This window comes from Sciurus carolinensis, chromosome 4 (genome assembly GCF_902686445.1).
Source record: "Sciurus carolinensis chromosome 4, mSciCar1.2, whole genome shotgun sequence".
Classification (NCBI taxonomy): Eukaryota; Metazoa; Chordata; class Mammalia; order Rodentia; family Sciuridae; genus Sciurus; species Sciurus carolinensis.
This window is the reverse complement of record NC_062216.1, coordinates 65,108,167-65,128,702: the sequence shown is the minus strand read 5'-3', so window position 1 is coordinate 65,128,702 and position 20,536 is coordinate 65,108,167. Positions and strand designations below refer to the sequence as shown.

The 20,536-nt window shown below is 48.6% G+C and overlaps 1 protein-coding gene across 5 annotated transcripts in view; it reads right to left on the bottom strand.

Annotated features, from left to right (window-relative positions):
* The window catches only part of Iqsec3 (IQ motif and Sec7 domain ArfGEF 3), a 103,728-nt gene that overhangs the window by 14,416 nt on the left and 68,776 nt on the right, over positions 1–20,536 (bottom strand). For all 5 annotated transcript variants that reach the window (XM_047550721.1, XM_047550723.1, XM_047550722.1 and 2 more), the window contains exons 5-7: positions 18,735–18,896; positions 4,355–4,477; positions 3,725–3,891 (exon numbers count right to left, since the gene is read on the bottom strand). In XM_047550721.1, the coding sequence (XP_047406677.1) occupies positions 3,725–3,891; positions 4,355–4,477; positions 18,735–18,896 (452 nt within the window). The remainder of the gene's footprint in view (positions 1–3,724; positions 3,892–4,354; positions 4,478–18,734; positions 18,897–20,536) is intronic.

The window sequence follows — 20,536 nt, the reverse complement described above, 5'->3', positions numbered from 1 at the left end:
TAGGCCCACCCATCTCCTCCAAAAGGGAGTGTGGTGTTGAGTGATCTTTGTGGAATGGGTGACAAGATTCTTCTCTCACTGGGAGCCTTGGAGGGGGGCGAATAGGCAGCAAAGAGAAGCAGGTAGGTCACCTGTGGTGACACAGGTAATGAGACCCTCCACCCTGGCTCCTACGTTTTCATGAGGTCAACACTTGGGTAACAAAACATCCTAGCTGGAAATATACCCACATGAAAACAATTTTCTTTTGGAGGTAGAAACAGGCAGTAAGAAATATTTCTTCTTTCTACTTTTCCCAACCCTTTCTTTAATGACTACATGCTTCTTTGTAAGAGGGAAAAATTAAAAATAGAATGACTTTGGTAAATGCCCTCACAGGAGTTTTCCCAACTACTGAGAGGATGTCATGGCTTCTATAAGCAATTCCCTGTCTTGTCCTTGCTTCTTCCACATCTGATATTGGTTTTTAAAGTCAGGCAAACAAGCCCTGCAGAATCTCAGGGGCTTAAAGAAATCAGGTTGTGGGTAAGAAAGAGCAGGAACATACGGGTTCCCAGTTTAAGACTACCTCTACACTTTCTGAATGCCTGGTGAAGAGGAATTTTTTCCCCAAAAGGCCTAGATCCACAAAGACAGATAAGAGGGAAAGGGACAGTGCACCCTGGGGTCTGGCAAGTGGATGAATGATGGGATGGATTAGCAAACCTGAGAAAGCTTAAACCTAAACTAGAAGAGAGGTTAGAAGTCATCCAACACCCCAGGTGGCAAAAGGAACTGGTGGCACAGGTGGAAAATGAGTTAGAAAGCTGTCCTATTTCCTCCTTTTTTCAGCAGAAGATTGGTACCACATCCTTAAGAAGGGTCAAACCAGGAATTCAGGGCTGGGGCACCCCAATCCCAGCCAGAGCAGGAGTTGATATCTGTGTATTGAGAGACCTCGACCCCATTTCCCACAAAGATCTCAGAACGCTGGCAGTCAGAACTGTACCCTTTGGGCAAGAGGCTGGACATTTATCTTCTGGTAAAAATCAACCAGTAGAAGAGAAAATATTTACAGATACTGCAGTAGCGGGTGACCAGGGAGCAGCTCACTAAATCACCCAAGAAAGGCCATGAGTCAGCAGGCCTCACCTGTACACAAACAGCTTTAGATCAGCTTTTCAGTGGCTCCCTCTTGACTGTAGACAACCAAATTTTATCAACTATGTTTGGAAGGTCTATAACATAAAAGAGAAAGAAATAAAGGGATAACCAGAAAAAGAAACCCAGAAGAAACAGGCAAGCTGTTAGCCAGTAAAATGAACAAAGAAGAACATATGAATATCTTCCAAGAGCTATGAAAAGATATTGCATCTACTCAACAACAATAAATGCTACACGAGAACATTCAGAGAACAACAACAAAAAGTTACTGGAATTGAAAACAGTGTTGGTGGGAATGAAAAACTTGGTAGGGGGCTTTAAAGATAAAGCTGAAGGACATCTCCAGAAAGTCAACCAAGAAAACAGCAACAGCATATAGAAAACTATGAAGATTAGAAGATCAAGTAGGAGACCCAACATCTGAATAACAGGAAGTGAAGAAAGTACAGAGAACACAGAGAAACTAAATGGTCAAACACAGTACAGGGTGCCTAGTGTTGACGAGTTCTGCATCTATGGGTTCCACCCCCAAACAGAAATATTTCTAAAAACATGCACCTGCCCTGAATGTGTACAGACTTTTTCTTGTCATTATTCCCAAAACATTCTATGTAAACAGCACAACTATTTACATAGCATTTACATTGCATTTGACAGTGTAAGTAACGTAGAGATGACTTAAAGTGTATGAGAGGATGTGCCTACGTTTTATACAAATACTACACCATTTTATATATAAAAGGGACTTGAGCATCTGAGGGGTATCCTGGGAAGCAATTCCCTGTGGATCACTAAGGGACAAATATATTTAAACCTTATTCATTTGTAGGACACGTGTTTTTAGGCTGTAAGGACCAATTCAGTACTGAGCACAGTGGGTGGAAACAGAACTCTAGCAGGGCACATTGTCATGAGAATTGGGAACACAAAAGGCCAACAGAAGAATCTACAAGTTTTCAGAAAGAGAAAAAAAATAGTGTAAAAAAGGCCAGGTATTCAAATAGCAGAGTAGCACTGTCAGCTGAAGCACAATGGTCATCTTAACATTCCCATTTACATGTTTCCTTCTGGAATTCTATTCCCAACAAACTCCCAACTGAAGGTGAAAATAGAACAGGTATATTCAGAAATGCAAGTTTTCAAAAATGTTCTTCTCCAAGGTGCCTTTTCTTTGAAAGTCATCTAAAAATGAGGAAGTTATGGTGTACAGGAACCAAGAATTCAAGCACCTCCAGGATGATGGCTGTGTGGCTGGCCTGGCCCCCAAACCATCCAGATTAGAGCAGAAGCAGAGACCCCGGAAGAGACAGTGGCAAGAGGATGGAAATCCTGTGGTACCTCCAGGCCTGTGTGAATTGACAGGAATTTGACACTCAGGGGTGAAAGATGGGGATAGACTGGTGGCAGGTACATAGAGAGCTAAGAAAATGGAAAAATAATACAAGTACTAACTCCAAGAAGACTAAAAATGGAAAGGAATTGTAACTCAGGTTTGCACTGTGTGTATCCAGCTTCCATAACATGAATACTGCTTTTAATGGGGATGGTTTGGGGAAGGCAGATAGACAAGAGCTAAATCCTTAAGTTCTATAATGGGAAATTAAAAGATAATGCTTAAAAGCTAAAAAAATTAATAAGCAATAGTGTATAAGAGAAACCAGATACCATTATGTATACGTGTATATATGCATATATATACATATGTATTGTATAACCTCCATTTACATAAAGTTCAAGGATTAGCAAAATAATGGTGCTAGAAGGCAGAATAGTGTTCAGCTTAAGCTTAGGTAAGTGTATCTAATGGGATGCAACGTAAGAATGTTCTGGGATGATGTAAAAATCAGTATGCAGATATAGATGTGATCACACAGGTGTCTAGGAAGAGGTACACTTCATAGAAGCACTTGGATTTACATACCTTGTATAGTACGTACTTTATATCAATTAAGAAAGGAATAGAAAAAAAAAGAAGCAGGACAAGGTTATTTATTGATATAGAGTGAACACAAAATAAACAGCTAATAGGCACTTGCTTAGCATATATGAGGTCCTGGGTTCCATCCCCAGCAGCACAAAATAAACAAACAGCTAAAAATGTTGAAAGTGATTGCCCCTGGAAAAGAAGAAAGATGAGATGAGCAAAGACTAATTTTTTTTTTTTGTAGAGAGCCCTATAGAATTAAATTATATGCATGTATAAATTTGATTTTTTAAAAAAATGCCAAAAACATCAAAGGACTTGGTTGGCAGATGCTATAAAGTTGCTTACAAGGTTGAATAAAATGGACCCAGAACCTGAAGGCCCTGTTCCTGGCTCTTCCCTTCTAAGTTGTGGAGTAGGGAATGGCTGATGCCACCCAGGTGCCCACTCTGGTGCCTGGGATCTGCAGGCCACCCAATGGATGGTATTCACATTGCCCAAGGGCCCCTGCTATTTTGAAGATGCCTGGTAAGCAAGCAACCTTCCCAGACTGCCCTGGGTGACCAGACCTTGAGAACAGGTGACAATCAATAGTTAGGTCTCAGACTCACAGAATAACACTGAACTGAGCAATGGCCTTGACCCCCACCTCCTCACCTCGCAGGTTCCGGATGAAGTCCTCCAGCATCATCTTCCGGTCGGGCTTAATGTTGGGGCTGTACATGTCAGTGTTGAGGAGGATGATGGCGAAGGCCAGGATGAAGATGGTGTCGGGATTGTGGAACTGCTGCACCACCTCGGGGTTGCACATGCAGTAGCGCTGGCTGTGGGAGAGACGCAGGGTGGGACCATGAGCTTCCCAAATCTAGCAGTGGGGACTGTCAAGGGGGTGTCCCAGTTCCCTGAGAGCTTAGGGCCCAGGGACAGTACTGTCTGCCCCCTATGCCAGTCCTCTTCCCCACTGAGGGGATAGGCTGGCATCACTCTCCCCAAGTGCCCCCCAGGATCAGATGCTCACACAGATGTTCACTACAAAAGTGCTGGTTGGTGGGGATGAGTGATGGGTGGTTGACCTGAAGGGCCCCATGTTGCTTCCAGCTTAGAGGGCTGGAGGGATTCTGCCCCTTTTGCTTCCTTTTCTTCTTTCCCTCCAGTCACCCTATGCCTGCCTCAGAAGGGTGAGCCCCTCTACCCCCGGCACATCTGATCCCTGGAATCACAACAGCTCTGCTTCCTTGCCCCCACTCCCATGCTCTAGGCATACTTGACTGGGGAAGGGGGTCCTACCTGAAGGCCTCTATGAGCCGCTCCACCTTCTGGGCCTCCCCCTGCACACGGATATGAGCCTGGAACTTCCGCAGGGCCTCATCCAGCTCCATGCTGGAGAAGTCCATCTCGTCCACCACGCAGCTGAGAGCAGGTGGGAGGAGCAGTGGTGAGGAGAGGTGGGGACCCCCCACACTATTTGAGCTGGGGGAGGTACAACCAGGGCTCTCTGAAGGGGGCAGGGTGGGGGGGTACTTGACCCCTTCACTAGGCAGAAGGGATGGACACCGGGCCTCCCAAGCCCACTTCCCCTCAGGAGTCTTCCCTGAATGAACCCCAGAGCACGGTGTTCTCCTATCTTTTCTCTGTGTCAGGCAGGTCACAGACTGTAATCTCCATTTCACAAGCCAGAAACCTGAGGCCCAGAGCAGTTCACTGGTGCTCAAGGCCACAGAGGTAGGGGGAGGCTCAGTTCAGATCCTCCAACTCCAAATCCCAAGTTCCTTCCCATAAGCACCAGAGGAGCACAGAGTGAAAGCAAGTGTAACAAAGGAGTAACAGCCGGGGCCTGTAGTCCCAATTACCCAGGAGGCTAAGGCAAGAGGATCCCTTGAGTTCAGTGGTTTGAGACCAGCCTGGGTGACATAAGAAGTAAGTAAGTAAATAAATAAAGATGAGGTACTTTTCTGATCTCAAAGACCTGTTGGGAGCCCCAGTTCTTAAGGGAGGCTTGATGGCGAGGCTGGGACCTCTAAGGAGTAAATGGCATATTCAATTTAATGTGGGAAGGGGCATTGTGACCCAACAGGACCAGGTTCTGGTCCTAGCCCTTGACTGAGCTTTTTGTGACTTGAGTTGATGAACTCTCCGTTTTAAGCCTCAGTGTGTTCTTCTGAAAAGGGAAGGTCACAGCCCCTGTTCCTCAAGAGCCTTTCTACCTGAAATGTCACTTTCAACCCTGAGGGTTCCTCTGAATGTCCCCTTGCAAAGCATGGTGGGAGGAGGATATGGAGGAGGAGTTGGGGACAGAAGCCAATCCCCCCACTAAGTGGTCTCATTCCTCTGGCTTGGACCACTCCCAGAGTCCTCCTCAGCCCCCAAATCCTGCCTCGCCCTCCTTTGGGGTGCTCCACAGGGCCTTGCTCAGGGAGGCAGGAATCTACGCCCAGCAAAGCTGCAGACCTCCCCTGAGCATCTTCGCGTTGTTCTTCCCCACAAGCTGATCACAGAGCGCAAGGCGGCTCATAGCTGCAAAGACTCAGAGCTGCTTTCCCCCTTTCCGCCCCAAGCTCCACTCCAGTCTCCTCCCTGCTGGTTCCTTACAGCTTTGACCCCCACTGCCCAGTGCTACCATTGTGGCTGGGCTGACCACCCCCCTGCCCGGCCCCGCACCCTTGGGAAACTCCAAGGCAGGCGCTCAACCCCAGGCATAATAACCCCTCACAGTTCCCTGGCCCTCCAAGTGTGCCCACGGCTATAAGCCCAGCACGTGGTTCAGTGCACAGCACATCCACCACCAGCTCAGAAGATATCTGCAGAGTGGTCACGCAAGGGGAGGCTGGGACCTCTAAGGAGTAAATGCAGGACCCCCTTCCTCCATGATCCTAGAAGACCAACAGACCCCAACTCTGTTGTCAACTGTCAGGAGAAAGTAAGGGGAGTTGCCACATGGCATCTCAGTGGGCCGGGACGTCTGCCTGCCCCACCTCTTTCAGAGGCAGGGGTGGTAAGAAGGAGTGTCACCAATGAGTCCTAGAGAGGGAGGGAAGGGCTGAGAGGTAGGTAGAGGCTCCTCCTCCTTCCTGACCAAAGGCAAGGTCAAGGCCATCATCCATTCATCCTCGTGTAGGGGAGCCCTGCTCTTCTCAGGCTTGTCTGCCTGGGTGGAAGCTGGAGGCCAGAACCTTGCCTGAGTATGAGAACTGAAAATGTCAGTGTGTGGACACTGAGAGGGACGACTGGGTAGCAGAGCCTGAGGGCCCAGCCAGGCGAGAGGACACTCCGTTTTTCTGGTGGCCCTCATTACCTCACCCTGTACCCTCCCCAGATGGAATGCAGCTCTGAGGACATCACCATGGGGGTGGGTCCCCACAGCCCAGCCTAGCCCAGCAAGGGATGGGCATTGAGCACCACTGAGCCACACAGGAATGCTGTTCTAGAAGAGATCCAGTGATGGAGACACAGAGCCAAGGAGAAGAGGGCACAGGGAGGAGATGTGGACGGAGAGAACAAGAAGATAAAGAGACAGGGAAAGTGAAAGAGAGGCAAGGAGGGAGAGAAAGACAGACCAACAGAAAGGAGGAGAGAGCAGGGAGAGGGAGTGGGACAGAGCCAGAGGAGTGGGGGAAGGAAGAGACAGAAAAAGACAGATAATGTAGATGGGGAAGACGGAGGTGGGTGGGTCAGGGCATGGAGCAGAAGGCAGCCATACTGTGTCTTCTAACCCCGGGGCCCCCAATACCTGTGAGGTCAAGCAAGAGACAGTGGGCCCAACCTGGCCAATGCAGACCAAGAAGCCTGGCTCCTTGGAGGATTCCCAGGATGGCCCTTGGCCCCTGAGGTCTGGCACCCAGTTGTTCCCCAGGACTGCCTGCCATTTTTCCATCTACCCTCCCAGCCTCCCCCTGCCCTTTCCCTGTGGGCTTCTGAACTGAGGTCCTGGTATCTCTTCCTTCCTTCATACCCCCCACTCCCAACATGGAGTTCCTTCTGCCCTAGAGCTCTGGACCAGTCCTCACCTTGCAAAAAAAAAAAAAAAAAAAAAAAAAAAAAAAAATGACGGAGGTGAGTGCTGGAGGCCAGGGCACCATTGAGGAAGGTGGTGGGAGGAGGCGGCAGCTGGGGAGGGTGGGATCTGCTCAGTCAAGCATGATGGCCTAGTTTCCCCGTCCTTCACTCAGGTGACATGCAGCCAGTTTGCATGCTCACTCGCTTGGGGCTGTGGTTAAAAGCTCCAGTAATGAGCCAAAAGCCGGAGACCAAGGGCTGGGCTGGGAGATCAGCCAGGTGGAAACACCAACCACAGAACAGGGAGCGCTAGATACATCCATCCTGGGCCTGCGGGGTGGGGAGCGGGGCCTTAGGGGAGGACATCTGGGCCTTGGAGCTGGAGCAGCCTCTAATTCAGCATCTACCAGCGCAAGGAGGTGAGAGGTCACGTGGGAGGGATGAAAGGAAACACAGATGGATGCCCCCCATTCCTGCATTCCTCCCTGTCACACCACCATGGGGCATCATGTGGTCCTGAATTTCTCAGACCCTGGGGGAAAAGTCTCAAGTTGCCTGATAGAGGAGGGGAAGGCTGAGGAGTCTCTATACTCTTCCCCAAGGCAAGATGCTTCCTCTTTATACAGTTAGAGTTTGGGCCAGGTGACCTCCCAGAATCCCCTCCCCAACTCTATCATTCCTGAACCAGAGCCCAGAGAAGAGCGAGTCACAGTCAGTCTTGAAGGGTGCTATATACTCCCAAAATGCACTGGTGCACTCCGTGTCCTCCTGGGGAAGGTGGCTGGAGGGGACTGTGTGCCCACCACCCCCAGCATGCCTGCTCCCGGGGACCTTCATCTCAGGGTTTGTGCGCCCTGGAAGCACCTTCAATCCTTGTCCTCCACAGCATGGTTCTTTTGACCCCTCTCATGTAAGTCTCAGCAGCACCTGACTTCCTCCTCTCTCCTCTTTGCTTCTCTTTCCATGGCTTCCCTTTTGCAGCATCTAGCACTTTAAATTCCCCCATTCCACCTTTCTTTCCTACCCTGGAATCCCTGTGGGGAGCAGACTGGTGACAGTTAATCAAATCCTGCCTGCTACTTTGACCCAGGACAGGTAACACCACCTCTCCTTGTTGATCAGCTTTAAGGCAAATAACATATGTTCCAGGTGGTCTTCCCTGACTGGATTATCTCCCTATTTTACAGAAAGGAAAACTGAGACTACACAGGGACTTGTCCCCTGCTCCTACAACTAGAAAGTAGGCTTTCGGATCCAACTGGGCCCTCTCCAGTGCACCCCCGTGTGTCCACTGGGGCAGCATGGGGTCCAGACGCCGGTGGGGAGGCTCCCTCCAGACTCTTGCTTAATGAGTGCTGTTCTTAGTGCTTCACTAAGCGTGCAATGACTTAATCTTCTCAAGCCCATGCAGCAGTAGCCATTATCAGGAAACCGATGCTCACAGGAGAGTCAGCCCTGCAGGGGGCTGCACACATCACATTCCTTGTGGGCACCTCCTGGTCTAAGCAGGGCTGCCATCTCCCACTTCCCACTGCTCTCTGCGGCTCGGTGGCTGGTGCTAATGAGTCTCTCCCTGGGGCCTTGCTATCTTCCCCAGAGACCTGGTGGGGGCCTAGAAGGAACCCAGGAGGGACGTTCGGACACAGTATAGAGGCACTGATCATTGGTGTGTGAGGAGCCACTTCTCCATCGGTAGTCAGCAGGAAGGCTGTGTGGTCCTGCAGTTCAGAGCTGGCTTGGACACACAGTCCACAGCAGGGGTCTGCCTTCCTGCTTCCCTGCTTCTAGAGCTTTTCCTGACCGTGGTAGTAGCTGGCAGGCTGGCCCTCTTTCAACAAACATGCATTGAGTGGCTTCTGAGTACAAGGCTGGGTAAATAATACAAACACAGTCTCTGTTCTGGGGGAGAGACAGACATTAAATGCATAATTGAAAATAATTCTTTATAAGTGTGATGATTTCTATGCAAAGAAAGGACAGGTTTCCATGAAAGGACAAAGGAGACATATTTTATTTGCTGTGTCCATAAAGGCCTCTTTGGGGACATGACATTTCAGCTGAAATCTCAAAGATTATTAGGTTTGGCCAAGGGAAGGGGAGGAAGGGGGAGCATATGCAAAGGCCCTGGGGTAGGAAAGAACTTTCAATGGCCTAGAAAGGGTCAGTGAGGCTGCAGTGCAGAGTTAACAGAGAGAATGGAGGACAGCGAGGTTCTGAAGGTGGGCAGGGTCTCCTCTGCCAGAGGTCTGTGGGTCATGAGAAAAATCTTAGAGTTTATCTTGAATGTGGTAGGATAAAAAGGCAGGGTATGATCAGGGGAGTGATGTGATCCAGTGTGTTTTAAGATTTCTCTGTTGGGGGGGAAAGTGAATGAAAGGGATGAAGCAGAGAACAATTGAGAGCTGACCCCAAGTCAGGAAGCTGCCACAGCAATCCAAGCTAGAGGCGATGAGGCTTCCATCAAGGTAGAAGCAGCAAAGACAAACTGAATGCATGACCTGAGCAACCTCTTAGGGAAAGGACAGATGGGACTAGGCGATGGGGGAATGTGGGAAGGGTAGAAAAGGAGGAGACAATGAATCTCAGAGCCTGGGCTTGGGACAGTCGCCAGGCCCTTTTTCCCTCTTAACAACCTCTCTCTAGATGGCCTCACCTATTCCAGTGGCTCTAATGCTACCTACAGCAGACAACTCTTCCCTGTCTCTTGCAGAGTTCACCCTTACTACCTTACTATCTTACTAGTCGCGAACTACTTTGCCTCTTGGCTGATCCCTGTTTATAAAAGACCAGTACCAGTGCCACCTCATCTGGAGGACTTGTGTAACCATTGAATCTATGCATCTGACTGGCAACTTGATGGGCACTTCTGAGTTCTGGCTGGCCGAGGGCATCTGGGGTGCTGTGGCTGGAATGTCATCACTGGGCAATGCTCATGAGAGGACAGGATGCACTGGCATCTCTTGCAGGCAAGTCAGGCATGTACATCTTTTGTTTTACCTGATATTTAACAGTTTGACTTGCTTCAGTAAATATTTGACAATGTCTAGTTTGATAAATTCTGCAGATGAAATGTCCCCCAGACCAGCATCCCCCTCCCTCTTAAAATGAAAACATATACAGTGTATTTGGTGTAATTGGTACCAAAGCAGTGGTCTGAAGCACAAGCATATTCATATGCAAAGACTGAGTGTCCCCGATTCTCACTAGCTCAGGAGGCTGCTCACTGTGACATGGCCCCCCTTCTCCTCCCACGCCTGTCACAGGCTCTGGGTTCTGCCTACTCCTCCCCTCCTGGTGGCTACTGCTGCAGCTTAGGGCCTCATCCTCTTCTGCCCTATTACTGCAATAGCCTCCCTTCCTCCAATCATCTTCCAGAACAATCCTTCAAGGACACTCACTCGGTCTGTCACTTACTCCCCTGCTTATATTTCTTTAAGGCCTTCTCACATCCCTAGTACGAAAGCCTAGTTCCTTAGCAAAGCAGGCCAAGCCCAGGCCCACTAGCATTCCAGCTTCTCTTGCTTCTTCTCCATGGTGGCCCCTCCTGTCATCTCATGTTCAGGCCTCTGTGCTTTGCACAAGTTATTCTTTATTCTGACACCCAATCCCTATCTTGCAGGTCTCTGTTTAGTCTTCTTCCTCTTCCATTGTACCCTGGATCTGCCTTCTGTCTATCATGGCATTTTTCTCCCTAGGTCAGGACATGATTACCTGTCTTCCCTCCCTAGACTCTGAGCTCTTTCAGCATCCCCAGTGAATGTATGAACTCAATACATGTTTTGAATGCTGAATGAATGAGTGAGAGATCAAATGAGTGAATAAACAGGACCTTGTGCATGTGGTCAGCTGGAGAAAGACCCCCAGTGGCCTGGACCTTTGGAAGAACCACCTAGTGGCACAGGATTGCTTAGACTGCTTTGTCAAGATCATCCGGAGCTGATACCAGACCTGGACACAGCTGCAGGGAAATGACCCTGAGGATTCTAGAGGGTGGGCAGTGAGGTGGCGTGGGGTACACATGCTTCCCTCTTTCTTCAGTCGCATATGCAAGTGAGTCAGAGATGAGAACCTGGGTAAATTGGATTGCTTCCAAGACAGCCTGTCTGGACTTGTCTTGGGAGGTGCTGCTGATCTGATCGGTGAAAGAATCACGAGTTGGTGCAGGTTTTGCTCAGGCCTTCCTCTTTCCTGTGGGTTTCTGCAGAGGCTGCAGCAAATACCTCACAAGGGCCAGGATACAGAAGCACAGATGTTCCTGCATCTGTATAAACAGGTACAATCTTGCATCAAATTGCTTGTTAACACTGATCGGTGCGTGGAATCAGTTTGTGTTGCAGGGAAATGAAGCGTCCTGTGCCACTGTGATCAAAATGAATTTCGTCATCTCAATTTTTTTTTTTTTAAATGAGAGTAAGACAGTGTCTGGCAGACAAAAGAACTGGTTGGGAGCTGAAAATAGGTAATGGCAACAGTAGGGTGTTTTAATTGGCCAGAAGAGATGGTAAGGATCTAGAAGGTGAGGCCCCAGCTGAGGCTTGGGAAGAAGTATGTAGCTGTGCTCCAGGGGGAGTCTGCCATGAGATGTAGAAACCCTGGTTTGATTCTGCAGTTCTTGGCTTATATGATTTAATTAAAAATATCCCCATCCACCAGAGGGTTATTTTTGCTAGTCAGAACTCATAACATGTTCCAGAAAGGTCATGGCCTTTTGGGAAAGTGCAATGGGGCTAAGAAAACAAGAGCAGAGATAAGCTAACTCAGGGTGTTCGTGGTGACAACACGGGAACCAAGAAAGTCTCCTTTAGGGGGCCTTAGAAAGGATGACCGCCAGGCACAGCTTGAGTACTCAGGAGTCCAAAGAACTAAGTTTCAACTACCCAGACAAATTAGGAGTCAAGGTGGATGCCTGAATGCTTTTTCTCAAGGACTCAGCAGCATCGCCGTCAGTCAGTGGTTCTTAAACTTAAGCGTGCACAGGATAACCTTGTGGGCTTATTTACCCTAGATTGTTGGGTTCAACCTCCAAAAGGTTCTGATTCAGTGAGTCTGGAACAGAAACTGAGAATTTGCATCACTAAAAACTTTCCAGATAAGGCTGATGTTGTTAGTCTGAGGACCACACTTTGAGAAGCAAGACACAATGCCAATAACAGTAGGTGGCAGGGGAAGGGATCAAGGCCTCGGGGTCACACACTTTGGGTTTGAGTCGTATTTCCCCCTCTGGCTACTCAGTTCAAGTCCCTTGGCCTCTCTGTGCCTCAACTTCCCTAACCTAGAGAACAGAGATCATGCCTACTGATCTATTAATCACATCTACTGGGCAGTGATGCTTTTAAGATGATAATGTATGTAAAGTTTCTGGTATACAAAAGGGCTTCAGAAATGATTGCTTTCATTATGTACCTGGAGACCAAGTCTGGGTTGATATGCCAGGTGAGTGAGTGGATGTTCAAAGTCCTCTCTAGCTTAGATGTTAAGAATACCCTTTCTTGCTGGGCATGATGGTGCATGCCTGTAATCCCAGTGGTTTTGGAGGCTGAGGTAGGAGGATGGCGAGTTCAAAGCCAGCCTCAGCAACTTGGTGAGGCCCTAAGCAATTCAGTGAGTCCCTGTCTGTAAATAAAATACAAAAAAAAAAAAAAAAAAAAAAAAAAAAAGGCTGGGTATGTGGTTCAGTGGTTAAGTGCCCCTGGGTTCAAGCCCTAGTACCAACAAACAAACAAACAAACAAACAAACAACAACAACAAAAAAACCCTTTCTTAACCCCAGCAGAACAAAAACAAAAAGCAAAACAAGAAAAACACTTTTTCCTTCACTGCCAATTAACTGTGCCTGAAATTACATCATCAGACAATCATCTGATGGCCCTTTAAAATATACATATAGCAGAGAGAGGAAACTGAATCTAGCTCAGACCTCTTGAGACTTATGAATTGGTTTCTCAGCTCTGCTTTCTTCCCAGATGACAGGATCAGAGCACAGCAAACAAAGCAGAATCAAGGGATGCAAGAGGACCTGATTCCACTGGATTTCTCTGCCACTAGAGAAATAGAGTAGAATCTTCTCCTTGGCCCCCCATTTCTACCTAGGTACATAAGAGGTCTGAACTAGAGGGGTCTTTTGGTGCTGTGATTTGCACATGAACTAACCAGGACTATAACTGCAAGCAGACCACATATCTTTGGGTGGTGTAGGGTTAAGGGCTTATTTGGTCTGGCTTTAGAGCTCAGCCATTGATGAGCTCTGTGATTATAGGCAATCTACCTAAACTCTCTGTTCCTTGGTTCCTTCATTTAATAGAAACAGACAGCACTCACAGAACTGCTGCAAAGACAGAATGCAGCTTTGCAATGTGAGGTCTTGGAACAGCACCTGCTGATTTATGGTCGATGCCTGATATATGTGAGCTGTCAGTATTATGCTTCACCGCCTGCTCCCTCACAAACAGTCCTGCTGCAAGACCTCAGGAAAGGGTGACTTCCTGGAAGCCCCTCCTAGAAATCCCAATTCAAAGAGTGGTCAGGCAGGGTGTGGTGGCGCATGCCTATCCTAGCAGCTCTGAAGGCTGAGGCAGGAGGATTGTGAGTTCAAAGTCAGCCTAGGCAACTTAGTGAGGCCCTAAGCAACTCAGTGAGACTCTGTCTCTAAACAAAATACGACTACAACAAAGGGCTAGGGATGTGGCTCAGTGGCTAAGCACCCCTGAGTTCAATCCCAGTACCCACCGCCACAAATAAGAGTGGTCAGTTGGAGCCACAGGGATTGAGAGAGACTCCTCCAGAGCTAGAGCCTGAGTAATTAGGAAGAGGCTGGGTGATAGGGATGCCCATTTTTGTGTAAATCCCCGATTTACATGTGGAAATGACCACACCGACACAAGATTGTCAATCCTGGATTTGTCTGTTTCCTTCAACTGGGGTCTCCAAGATCTCCACATATAGGAGCAAGGGAGTCCTCAACCCCCATGACAGTTTACTGTCCAGGAGAGTCCTTGTCTACCTGTGGCAGGGTGGGGGCATGGGAGGGGAGCTTGGAGAGGGAAAGGGTCAAGGTCATAAGCCAAAGACACTATCTTGCCTGTCAAAGACACTATCTTGCCTGTCTTCCTTCCTTTCTTTTTGCTGTGATGCTGGGGCTCAAGCCCAGGGCCTTACATATGCTAGGCAAGTCTACCACTCAGTCTACCACTGAGCAACAGCTCCAGCCCCTCAAAGACACCACTTTTTACAGAGACACACTTCCTTCCATTCCTCTAGGCAGTAGCAGTGGAAACAACGCCACTTCTTCTATTCCTGCCCACCCCAGGCATCCTTCTACTCTCCTCTAATCAGACTGGGCCCTCACCTGCTCTTCCTTTCCTCCTGGGAATTCCTCAGGAAAGAGAGAACTCTTCTGAGATTACACATAGCACAAGGGGCAGGGTGTTCTTGAATAATTTCTGCCCAGTGATGAAAGGCAGAGCCTTCCAGTCTGTTGAGTTTGACAGACAATCTGTCTTCAATCTGAAATGTCCCCTGAAAAGAACAATCTGTAATACTTTGGCCAATACATTTGGATGAAAATGAAATAATGAAATCTGACCTGAACATCAAGAAGGAAAACATAAACGTGGTGGAGGGAAGGAATACCCAGGAAACTTTCTTCTGGCAGCTCAACCCCAAAGTTGCCCTTTGTGCATTTTCATGGAAATGATGGATACCAATGCCCTCCGTGTATATGTGATTCACACTAGAAAGACTCATCCAGGCCAGAAAAGAGATCGCTCACCGCTGACGCGAAACATTCCCCCATCCGTTGGCCTTCAAACCTGCTGAAGCGAACATTTTGGGAAGGAAATAGAGCGGAGCTAAATTTCCCAGCCATGTGAAAACTGAGAGAGGGAAGCACATATCCCCAAAGGATCTCAACTCTGGCTGTGGTCTGGCTCCTATTGCATCCAGAGAGGATGTCCCAAATGCAGGGTGGTCCTCAGAACCAGCTCCCCTGTCATCTCTCTTCTTCTCAGCAAATTCCAGAAAATCTAGCAAGTTTTTATCTGGGGGGCAGACATAACTTCAATCCAGACCTGAGATGTTCAAGGTCTCCCTGTATTGGGGTCAGAGTAGAAGTTTCTGCCTGTGCTTTCAAGTGGGAAAGATAATAACAGAAATAACTAACATTTACAAAGAATTTACTAAACTTCAAGCACTGCGTTCAGTCCTTTCTATGTATTTTAAATATTTAATTTGAAGGAGGAAGGTCCTATCATGGCCATTTTATAAATGTGGAAACTGAAATTGACTTCTCCTTTAAAAACTGACAAACAACCTGAGCCCTGTGAGCTCAGGATGCCTTCTTTTCTTACTTGCTAAAGCCTGGTGCAATATGTTCCTTTTTGGAATGTGTCTTCCATAGAAATGAGACAAAAAGCCCAAGACATCAGCTTCCAAAAGTGTTGAGGGCCCGACTCTGGTAGATAATGTCAGGGCCTCCATGATGCTTAGACTCAGCAGAGGGGGCAGATTCTACTCTGGTCCTTCCTCTTTTCCTTTCCATCATGTTCCAAGAGTTATCCCCCCCATCCTTCTCCCTTGAGAGGTATTCCACCTCTATCATCCTCACTGGGCTGCTCCTTGGGGCATGCCGTGGCTTGGGCTGTCTCAGTCTCCAAGGGGATGGGTGATTTATGCCCTTTTATTCAGCAAACAGCTTTGTACAGAATGGATGCGACTTGCTGAATGTCACCAGGCGGGGGCAGGGAAGCTGTGCAGAATCCCAATGAAGCCTTCCAGGCCTGGGCAAAATGGCACCAGGAGGCTCTGTTATTGTGTGTGTTTTCTCGGGTGGAAGGAAGGATAAAGCAGCGGATCCTGAAAGGTTCCAGATGGGAGGATGGAGCAGCAAGGGAAGGTCAAAGCCCCAGTGTCCTGGTTCTGCTGCTGGTGCCTGATTTTCTTGATTTTCCATGTCCTCCTGGCACTCTGCAGGAGCAGCCCTCCTCCTCCCTGGACAAAAACTAGGAGTCAGTGGACTTAGGGAAGAGGACTCCTTTCTGTGGGGCCAAGTTAGTGCAGAGGCTGAGCATGCCAGGACCTTGGAACCCTTGGCTGCAGAATAAATCATGAGACATGGAGGCATTCACTAGGACAACATTGGGGCTCAGCTCTGCACACGACCCTTCCCAAACTGAGGAGGTCCTGTGGTCTATTTGCTTTCTTTCTATGTTCCTCTTTCATCTCTCCCCATGGATGTCTGGGTCTGTAAGTTCTCTGACATCTTGAGCCATGCCTATTCCCACATACACACACAGGATGCCTAGCCACGGCCTTATTTTCAACACACGGTAGGTACTCAGTGTTTGCTGAATGAATAACAAATGGTCATCTCACTCTCCTATTAACCCTGGCACACATCGCTGCCCTGGAGCCTGAGGGCTGTTCTGGGATATCTGACAAAAATGCCAAAACAAGACACCAATGTTTGGGGCAGAGATTCACCATGGTGCCACAGTGTGTGACAAGTGCACTAGGGAATGGGAAGGACGACAGCTACAGGGTCAGGGTTTGAACCTGGTGCTCCCACTGGGGTCCAACCATTTCTCCTCTTATCCCCTCTGCCTCTTCTCACTGGAAGACCTCACCAAGGCAGAATCCAGTCTCACCCACTCCTTTCAGCTGCTGGCCCAGTCCCCAGCCTGGTCCCTCCCCAGCACAGGCTGTGGTGGCTGGTCTGAGTCTGCAGACCCAAGGTCCCCACACTGGCTCTCTCGGCCTCCCCCACACTCAGTCTCTGGGGAGGATGGCAATTAGTCTTCATTGTGCTGCTCAGCATGACCTGGCTGGTGAAAAACTCCTCGTTCCCTACTTTTCAGATCAATGTGGGCCTGGCACACAGAATCCAGGGACTGGCCACATGGGGACAGGTGAGGGCAGAAGAAAACAGTCAGAGCCTGTAGGAGGAGGAGGTCCACTCTTGCTCCCAGAGGAGAGAGACAGTAGGGTCACCTGGAAGCATGGGCAGCTGGAAAGAACAAAGTGAGGGGAACGGAAAGAGAAAAAGGCACATGAAAAGACCAGAACAATGAGGCAAATAGAGGGACAAGAGGGAAAAGAAGAAAATGTGATCTGTCTTTCATATGTCCTGATATGTGCTGCATTCCTGTATTATTTCCTTGGGGCACCCCCACAGGATACCCCACATAGCAGGGGTGGAAAGGGGAGCTGGAAGCAGAAAAAAGGAGAGCCCAAAGGGAAATGCTGAACATTTCTCAATTCTCCTTCCTTTCCCAGGCACTGGGAGCATCAGAGCCTGGATTTCAGTTCTGGGAGTCAGAGGCAGGAACTTGGCTTTGCACAACTAAGGACCATCCAGGGATTTCAGGGTCCCTCAAACAGCTCTAAGCCCCTGCTTTCCTATCTGCACTCAAACACCCCAAGACTGAATTCAGGATCTGCCTTCAGGGTCTGTAAGTTCCCTGAGATCATAAGCCATGGCTGTTCCCACATAACATTAACACATGGGATGCTGTGCCCAACTCCGTTATCAAAAAGCAACTGGTCTACCCTTCAAAATCCAACACCCACATCCCTGCCCCCATTCCACAGGAACTTAACACAGCTCCCGCCCAGGGACACTATCAACCAACATGTAGGGTAACTCCCCAAGTTTCCCAACTCTGGAGCTGAAAGAGTCCCTGCCCCTCTCTCAGCAGGCCCTGCTCCAGAGGCAAGTATGAAAGGGAAAGATTCTCCCAGGACCTCTGGGAAAACACTTCTGCTGACTGTACCCAAGGAAAAGATGAGAGAGAAAGGTGGAAGGGTTCCTGCATAAGGAGGGTGACCTTCAATAAAGAAGTGAGCTTAGGGAGCATAGTGAAAGAGAGAAGGAACACAGGGGAGCAGCAGGAGCCTAGAGCAGACTTCATGGGGCCTCACCCCGCTTTCCCAGGCCTTGTTCCACGGCCCTAAGGAATGCCATCCCTGCCATGTCACTCTGGAGATGGAGCCAGTATGAAGAGATGCTGGTCTATCCACATGTAAAAGCTGAGCACTAGTAAAGGCAGCTCCTCATCATCCTCACCACATTCTTCTATTGGATTTTGAGATTATTTTCTGTGTTGCCATCCTGTGGGTTAATTTATCTCTATGAAATCAGTATTTTTTTTTTTTTTTGCTCTAAAATCCCTCCATTCAGCTCCCTTTCTTTTACCGATTAATATTTTGCCTCCATTGATAAGAAAATGAACCTGAGGGTGAGTGTCCTAGGGGTTGGGCAGGTGGCAGAGTGTGGGCTGAGGGGGCTGTTCCCCTGGCAGAGAAGACCAGGTGCTGATACATTCCCCGTCCATCCCCAAATACTTTTTTCCTTCTTCTTCCTCCTTATCTTGCTCTGGGGGTGGCGGGAATGGACTTCAAGCTATTTTGATGTAAAGTATCCCTAGTGACTCTAATGGCTCCTGGCCCCAGCACTGAAAAACTCCCAGGTGGAGGTAGAGGCTTGGTCCAAAGGGGAGTGATTGGCTAAAGACCACGTGACTCTGGGCCTCTCAGTCAATTTCACCAGGGCTGGAGCGAAGATTTCACTCAGGAAATCTCTTGAAATTTCAGAGGTCTGGATGGAGGTCACAGGAGAACCTAGGCAGATGGGGCATGGGAAGGATGGAGAACAGGGGAGCGCGGAGCGCGGGACACTCACTCTAGTACATCGCGATTGAACTGCTTCTTGCTGTTGCCCAGGAACTCGCCGATCATCTGGCGGCTGAGGCCCTTACGCTGGAGGAGGAAATGGGCCACACCGATGGGGGTGTCCGGGATGAAACCTCGCGAGATCAGGAACTGGATGCCCTTGTCAGGGTTTCTGGAGGAGGGGTTGGAGGTGGGGCGTAGTAGTAGAGAATGAGTCAAAGCTGCCTGTGCCTTCCATCCTCCCTGTCTTCTTACCCATGAAACCTATAAAAGTGCCTGGAGGTCCTTGGAAACCAAGTTCCCAGGAGATGCCAGGATTCCTTAAGCTTCAGAGGTGTCTCCCGCGGATGCATCCTGTCCCACCTCACACAGGTTGGGAGCGGTGCTGCAAGGTGGTTAATGTGGAAGTCTTACACAAGCAAGATAATTCCAGAGTAGGTGTTCCTGCCTTGCTCGCTCTGGATCTTATCCTGAGGTCTCCCAGGTCTACTGAGGAGGCCTTTGCTTCTTACCTGTATCCTGAGGTCAATCTCGGGTCCCCACTCTGGAGTCCACAGAGAGCAAGTGGGAGGAAATACGTGAGAAGTTCCACTATGCGCCCCCTCTTTCCCTTTGCATGGTGGACACAAGTCTACAGATCTCCAGTGTGAGTCACCCTTTCTCAGACGTGAGTCTCTCCGTGTGGGTGTGTGTGCCCTGTCCTAAGGCAATTGCGTTCTCATCGCAGTCTGCAAACCCATGCTGCTCCCTGGGCTGAATCTTACTGGTTCAAGAGAAGATAAGTACAGAGATTGACGGTAAGCATTTGGAACCTTTTATAGCACTTTGACATTTTCGGGACAACCAAGCATGTGATTGTTTTCCTAGCAATTCATTTTTATTGTGTTTTACAAAAGCATCAGCCCACAACATATTAGGTGAGAAAAACCAAACTGGGCTTTCAGTAGGAATAGTTTGAGACTCACCCCTTTGAGGGATAGGAATATCTCAGAGTTTTTGTGCAGGCAGAACTGATGCTGTGGCTATTGTTGTAGGGTTAGGGAGGGGGTAAGGGGTGGGGGTGGCGGTGGGGCTGTGCTCATCAGGTGATGAGGAAAAGGAGAGATGGAATTGGAGTCCACTGTGGCTTCCCCTAGGTTTGTCTCATACTAGAGTTGAACAGTATGCATCCTGCCTCACTTTTGGTGAATCTGTTTCCTTTTCTATAAATGGCATAATACATGCCACTAGATATTATTGGGAAGATAGCAGATGCTTTATGTCAGCTGAACTATGAACAGTAGTGAGTGTCTCGAGGCCAGAGGCTGGGTCTTATTTTCTTTGTAGTTGCAGTGCCTGACACTCAATAAATAATAGTTGAATGAATAAATGAACACACATGTGGGCAGGAGAGACATCAGTGTTCTGAGCCTTGGGCTATGAAGGAAGGGCTGAATGGATAGTGATGAGTATCTCATGGTCTTTAAATTTTCATGAGAGGGGCATGTCTGCTTCTTCTGCTTGGCACTGTCTATACACAGTCTGGTTGCAAAGAATAGTCTGGTTGGATCTCTGAATTATGGCTGTTCACTTCTCTCCTTCCATTCCCTTATTCTTTTTCTGGTCCATCTCTGCTTGCTTTGTGCTTTCTTCCCTATCTCCCTCTACTTCTTTAATTTCTTCCTTGCCCTTTTCTCTACCTGTATTCTTTTCACTCTCTCTCCTCCACTCAGTCCCTCATTTGGCCAATCCCAAGAAATAATGCTATTTCCTCAATTTCTTTTTTCTTCTTTGGTACTGGGGATTGAACCCAGGAGCATTTTACCACTGAGT